Here is a 7,037-nt window from a genome sequence, read left to right on the forward strand (position 1 = left end):
TGAAAAAGAAAAAGATTCTGTTCCAGATAAAATAACACTATAGGTGAAGAAAAACTGCTTCCTACATCTCCACACCAGGACAGATCTTTCTTTGTTGTGCATGTATTGTTTTAGTTTAATTTAGTTGTTTAGTGAAAGCAAGACACAAGCTACAGTTATTTGTTTTTGAGTTGGTAAAGTTAATTTGACATTTTTTAACATTATGGGCTAAAAAGAAAAACTATAACTTCAGTTTTGGTTGAAATACAAATAAATACAACCCAGTTATTTCTCTGATGTTGTTTTTTTATGTGCAGAGATCAAGATTACAGATCATCTGCCAGAGAAGGACACCTTCAGCGTGAAAGATGATATGGTAAGTGCTGCAAAGTGACCACATGAATTATTTAGTGTGACTGGTTTCTGCTTCAGTTGTTTTTGATCTCCATAGTCTGTTGAAAAAGGCTGATTACTCATCATTTTAATAATATTTTTCAAGGTGACTTCCTGACACCACATGCAGTTTAAAAAAGGCCGCTTTGTCGTTTTCATAAAGAGGCCTGGTGAAATATTTTCCTGCTCCCCTGCATTTTGAATTGTTTACAAAGTGTGAAAGTTATTGAATGCTCACACATCGGCTCATGTTAGAGTTTGTGATCTTCCACAGACTGATATATCAGTGCACCAGACTGCAAAACTGAGCAGCCGTGACGACCCTGACCCAGCAGCCCTATCACAGGACGGCGTCCCTCTGACCGAGATGGACAAAGCTGCGGTGCTGACCCTGATTAGAGAGGAGGTATGTCGCTCCCATATGCACAAACACAGAGATACTGAGCACACAAAACGAAACTTTAGTAAGTTTAACTTATTTTTTGGTTCACGATATCCCTCCATATTTTGAATCTATCTATTTCCTTTAAAACAGATCATCACTAAAGAGATTGAGGTCAGCGAGTGGAAACAAAAATATGAGGAGAGCAGAGTGGAGGTTATGGAAATGAGGTGAGAATTTTCCTTCCATTTCCAGAACGATACTATTTTCAAAAATGCTAAAATAATACAAGGGATTTCAAACAAAGTTAACACTGGGCTGCTTTTTGTTTGACAGGAAAATAGTTGCAGAATATGAAAAAACCGTTGCACAAATGATTGGTAAGTTGCTGCCACCTGGTGGTGGATATTTCTTCATACTCTTGTTTGTTCCTCAAAATTTTAAGCCGAAGTATGTATCTTTAGTCCCTTTGGTCCCGAGAAGCATGTTTAAGGCTGACCAATAATAAGCCGCATCTCTAAAATTTGTAAAGTCAGAAAGCGGTGTTGGCAGCAGATTTGACTGGGTTTTAGCACAACAAATATTTTAAAGTATGTCTCTTTAAAATGAAGAGCACAAGCAAACACTTGGTATCTCCCTTTGTTTCCTCCTTCCTGAATGCTGCCAGCATCACCTCTTACTTGTTTTTGTGACCTTTCACCTGCGGTCTAGTCTTCAGGAAGCACATGATCAGTTACACTGAGGTCAAGTTACTAAGTTCAGTGAGCTAACCGCATTGTGAGGTTTTTAATGTCCACTTCTACTGGGACATCGCGCTACAACTGAGGGCCATGATTTTGCTAATCTCTTCTGTGAATCAGAAAATTTTTAAGCTTTGTTTTATGTTTCAACCCAAAACCTGAATGCATTTTTACTGGGATCTTATGCAACAAGTTAGTGAGCGTGAATTGGAATAACTGTCAATTTATTTTTTGTTAATGAATTAAGATCTGAACAAGCCCTTATCAAATAGTAAAGGAGAAGATTAAATCATGGTTTGTTTATAAAACAACCGATTAATGTAATGTTAACTTTGAATGAACCAGTCACTCAAACTGGGAACTCTGGGGAGGAGCAATTTATCAGAGAAGCAGTCAACTCTGGAGGAGCTGCAGAGATCTACCAGTTCAGTTTAAATGACTGTTATTGGTTATACCTTTTCAACAAATCAATCAATCAAGTTTATTTGTGTAGCACATATCAGCAACAAGGCTGTTCAAAGGGCTTTACATCATAAAATCACAAAAATACACAGTCATAGAAGACACCACACAGTTAACAATTGAGAAAACCGGCAACCCATCAAAATGTTGGTCAGTGTTTAATTTCTTATGGTTCAAAAGCAACTCTGAACAGGAGGGTTTCAGTCTAGATTTAAAGTAAACTCAACCTAAATCAACTTAAGACTTGAAGATTACAGTTTAGAAATGCATTGAAATTTACTGAGCTCTTGCACAAAGAAAAATGGGCACAAAAATGAGTCTCTAGCATTAGAAAACTACAACTACATCAAATATTTCAATGCAAATGCACACTGCACTTTGAAGTTTTTAATGGTAAAACATTTTGACACCACATGAAGTTTTTGGTTGTGATATGACAAAATATTAAAACGTTCAAAGAGTATGAATGCAGTTATTTATCGTCATGTACTCAGTAGTATAAAGACATTATGAAAGTTTGCCAAGATGCTCTTTTCTTAACCCATCACATGATCTTAGACAGTAGTATGCTTTCTGAAGCTATCACTTGTTTGCTTGCAGAGGATCAGCAGCAGAACAAGAGCCTCTCCTCCAGTAAGTCAGTCAGGCAGCTGACGATGGAGCGCGATCAGGCCGTGGCCGACCTGAACTCTGTGGAGAGATCCTTTGCTGATCTCTTCAGGAGGTATGAGAACATGAAGGGAGTCCTGGAGGGCTTCAAGAAGGTTGGTTATGAATATTCTCAGGTGTAGAGCAGAGTCGTGTGACGTAAACATCCACTGACACGCCTTGTGAACGTGCATTCAGAATGAGGAGGTGTTGAAGAAATGTGCGCAAGATTACCTACTTCGTATCAAGCAGGAGGAGCAGAGATATCAGACGCTAAAACTCCATGCTGAGGAGAAACTGGACAGGTAAGGTTTACTTTCTTACTTAAATCTTTACGATGAGGCATAACGTTTGCCTTCATTTAGTTTTATCGTCTTGTTGTTAACGTCCTCCCTGTCAGGGCCAATGAGGAGATAGCCCAGGTACGCGCAAAGGCTGACACCGAGAGCGTGGCGCTGAATGCGAGCCTGAGGAAGGAGCAAATGAGGGTGGAGTCCCTTGAAAGAGCTGTCCTTCAAAAGGTATGGAGACTGTAAAAAAAATACTTTTCTACTATAAACTTTTCTTTATAGATATGTTTATTAATTTTTTTTGCTTAATTACAGCAACAACATAACACAGAACAAAAGCTCAGCAGTTCAGTCCAGAGACAAAAGGAAAGATAAGATAGGGGGCATACATACTTCCATCATTATATAGTCCACATCTAAGCATTTATAAATGTTCAAGACAGGATGGTAGACACGTGTCCTTCAGCATAGTCCAAGAAGAGCTTCCATATGCGTCTAATAATGTCAGTCTTAGAGTGGATGAGGCATGTTAGAAAGTCTATAGGGATATATTCCAAAATAAGCTTCTTCCACCCAAAAATAGTAGGAGATTTATTAGTAATCCATTGTAACAAAATAAATTTGTGTTTTTTGTTTCCACATGGTTCAAACCACTTCCAACAAGCCTCACTGGTTCCTTTGCTTATTTTCTTATCTAAACAGTGCTGGGGAATGTTAGATGGTTTAGATAATAAACCCTTCCAGGGAAATTGATTTCTTCTTCTCTTTTGTTAACAGTATCCAGTTCTTGAGTGGATGTTTTTTTTTATTCATAGATTAATGTATTTATAAAGACACTTAATTTGTGAGAATTTTAGTGGAGTAGTCACCCACTGGTACTGCAAGACTAGCACTAGCTTGACACAATTTTCACACCGTCTAAAATGCCACAATCTAATGAATAATCAATTATTAATGTGTGTCATTTGTGTTTCTCTTTTTTTCTTACCTGATAGAATCAAGAAATTGAGGAACTGACCAAGATCTGCGATGAGCTGATCGCCAAGCTGGGAACAGACTGAAAGACGTTCGGTGATGCTCACTTCATCAGCTCCCATCTGCTCAAATTAAAGATTTTTCTTACAGCAGCATGTGATAGAAATCCTCCACATCAGCACAATTTAGCACATGTTAACTGACCCAACAGGTTTGTTGCAAAAGCTACAAGATATCATCAGGTGTCTATGATTTTCACTATTATTTACCAAATGTTTAAAGAATAAGTATGATCCTAAGATGTAAAGATTTGCTGTTGATTGTTTATGCATTGCTGTTTTGGGTTTTTTTTAAATCTAAGAATTTCCATAATAATTTTTTACTGCATGTGTTCAGGAACTGAGGGAGAGGACGACACAGTTCCTTCTTCGTCCCAGCACACTTTCATTTGAATGACTTCTGTTTGAAGGCTGCAGAAAACATATTTATACTGAGTGCCTGAACTGATTGAATTTTCTTATTTTCTGAGAGTTCTTATTGCCTTTTCTTTTGATGTTGTTCATAAATACATATATATATATATATATTCGGATTTGCTACATTACCCAAAATGTACATTGTTTTCTCTGATTTCTGAGTATGGTGCATTTCTTTGATTTGATCATATTCTTATTATGCAGTAATTTTACCCATGTGCCATATTGCTTTTTTATTACTAAGCTTTCCTGCGTGAGAAAAATCTCCCATTTTTCTGGTTTTCTGTGAGTCAAGATGTTGCTGATGTGACTCCTTTTTTCTGCTGAATTTTCTCATTTCAAGCTGTTGCCAACTTGTACTGTATGCAGTGTAATTCCTGTATGATCAATATATTTGGAACTTGAATGCATTTGCAGTGGAATGGCTTTCCCTGTGGTTCATAAGGTGTTGAAGACCTGTGTTCTGGGGAGCAGACGTTTACCTTCACTCTCGTTAAAAAACATCCAGCTAATTTTGTGGTCAGAACTTGAAGGAGTTGTTCTATTCAGCCTTGGCAAATCACAAAAAAATGACAGATTTTTGTATGAAAACCTCTTGCTTCTGCACAATCAGATGCCAAATATCACGGTGACCTGAAACGGACTTTGGTGTGACTCCATGTCCTGTCGTGATGTCGTTCTCTGTTGAAGCTGCTTTTCAAAGAAAGTCCATTGTTGTGGTAAAATCTGTATATTTTATACTTAATGGAAAGAACATTCAGAGTTACGTCTCTAATATTTGTAAATGTAAGAACTGAGTATGTCCTGATTGTATGTTAACTGCTATATTTTGTGAATTTCTGAATAAATGGATAAGATTTAATAATATGTCAATACTTTTTTCTAAAACTATTTAAAGGGACTGCTGGGAAATTTAAGGTGAGGTTCTGTGAAAAGGTTAAAGACGGTTATCTCACAGAATCTTCATTTAGAATAAGTCTAGATTAGTTTGATCCAGAAACCGAAACTAACAGATAGTCTAAGGTGGGAAACTTCTACCATCATAACATTTCATAGCTTTTTGTTTTATTATTTTTCTATCAGCTTAGAACCCATCATATTCTAAATGGGGTATGTGTTTCACAGGGAAAATCCCTGGATCCAAGCTAGCTGGCGTGTAAAAGGTCGTCAGCATATTAAACTATGATAAAAACAGCCACGCATAGGGAAAAAGAATCATTCTTTCAAAAATGAACCAAATGCTAAATCTTTGGGTTTTTTGCGCACAATATCCTGGATCAAAAGCCTCAGATAACTTTGAAGTCTTAAGGCGGCTGTTTTCCCCCTGTCACATGTATACCCGAAGGTGATAATCGTCTAAACACGACATCCTATCTAAATCTTTTTTATGTCAACACGGTGAATGCGTTTACGTTTTGTGTAAATTCAGAAAACCAGTATGGTTGAGTAAACTTAATGAGTTCAGGTTTTGCTGTTGGGTGTTTAGTCTGCCTAAGTATTAGTTCTGCAGGAGCTTGGCTGAAACATAAACTCTTTTTTTGTTTTTTCTTTTCTAGTCTCAATGATTTAAAGCTAGAAATGTGACAAAAAGATGAAAAAGTGGTACATTGCTACCAATATTATTTGATAATTTTTTATAAATAAATTATACATTAGGGGCTTAGGAAAAGGTCCACACACTATTGAAGGCATTTCTAATAAACAATCTCTAAACTTGTAGCTGTAAAGCTTGCTGAACATATCTAAACTGTGCCACCTGTGTTCTGTTGTCTTTTATTGAAACATGTAATTTACCAGTCACTAAATGTGAGAACAAACTCAGTTTTTGCATACAATTACTTCTACAAAAGACTGAAAATAAAAGTTTATGTTTTACATGCTCCTGCATGCAAACGTATAATTAAAACAGTTTTAGAATTATACGTTTGGTTTACAAAGGCACATAAAATGTGTTCCTTTCGAGGATTTAGCATGTCACAGTAATTTTTTTCTTGCGCATTATTTCCACATGGGGGCGTCCTGGAACAGCTCACGATGACTAATCACACACAATCACACACATTGTTAGGGCGCCAGATGAGGAGAGTGGACTTTCGCTATGCCTTTATTCTCTCACGCTATAAATATAAGGCAAGAACACAGAAAAAAGAGACTTGCCATATTTCTTTTTTGTGTATGTGCCTACTTATTTGATTAATAACTGCTGCTTTGTGCCTATGTTAAATTTGTGAAATTATTATAATTATATTAAATATTTTTAAAGTTGTCTGTCACTCGTGAGTCTCCGACTAGAAGAATAACTATTACCACGGACTAGTAATTAACTATCTATGCTTTCATTTTCATGGTTTTGATTATAAAGTGTATTTGTATTATAAAAATACATATTTACAAAGGCAACAAAAAGACCTTAATCTGATGTAAAAATTCTGCAATTCACTAATTCAGAGTTCCTGCTTTAATAGCACTTTGCTTCAAATCGTTGTAAGAAGACTTTCCAGAGTAAATCGGGAGGCAAAGCGGGAAATGATGAAGTCCTCCTCCTATAGATGTTACACGGTGTTTTGTAACCCTGGTGATTACGGTGGAGGGGGCGGGGTCAGGATGCTGAGGCGGCCTTTCATTGGCTGTCCGTGATTTTGAGGAGTGGGTTGGGAGGGAGCTGCCAGCTGTGCGGGGAGTCCAGATAAAG

General features: G+C 37.0%; 1 protein-coding gene across 7 annotated transcripts in view; it reads left to right on the top strand.

Moving 5' to 3' along the window:
• Nucleotides 1-5,212, top strand: part of tacc1 (transforming, acidic coiled-coil containing protein 1) — a 29,684-nt gene extending 24,472 nt beyond the window's left edge. For 6 of the 7 annotated variants that reach the window (XM_044121917.1, XM_044121913.1, XM_044121916.1 and 3 more), the window contains 8 exons: nucleotides 297-355; nucleotides 647-778; nucleotides 908-984; nucleotides 1,091-1,134; nucleotides 2,557-2,720; nucleotides 2,803-2,909; nucleotides 3,005-3,125; nucleotides 3,890-5,212. In XM_044121917.1, coding sequence (XP_043977852.1) covers nucleotides 297-355; nucleotides 647-778; nucleotides 908-984; nucleotides 1,091-1,134; nucleotides 2,557-2,720; nucleotides 2,803-2,909; nucleotides 3,005-3,125; nucleotides 3,890-3,955 — 770 coding nt within the window. In that variant the 3' untranslated portion in view covers nucleotides 3,956-5,212. The remainder of the gene's footprint in view (nucleotides 1-296; nucleotides 356-646; nucleotides 779-907; nucleotides 985-1,090; nucleotides 1,135-2,556; nucleotides 2,721-2,802; nucleotides 2,910-3,004; nucleotides 3,126-3,889) is intronic. The other variant, XR_006371087.1, reaches the window with a different exon arrangement.
• Nucleotides 5,213-7,037: the final 1,825 nt, after the last annotated feature.

The sequence above is a fragment of the Gambusia affinis genome, linkage group LG07 (assembly GCF_019740435.1).
Source record: "Gambusia affinis linkage group LG07, SWU_Gaff_1.0, whole genome shotgun sequence".
NCBI lineage: Eukaryota > Metazoa > Chordata > Actinopteri > Cyprinodontiformes > Poeciliidae > Gambusia > Gambusia affinis.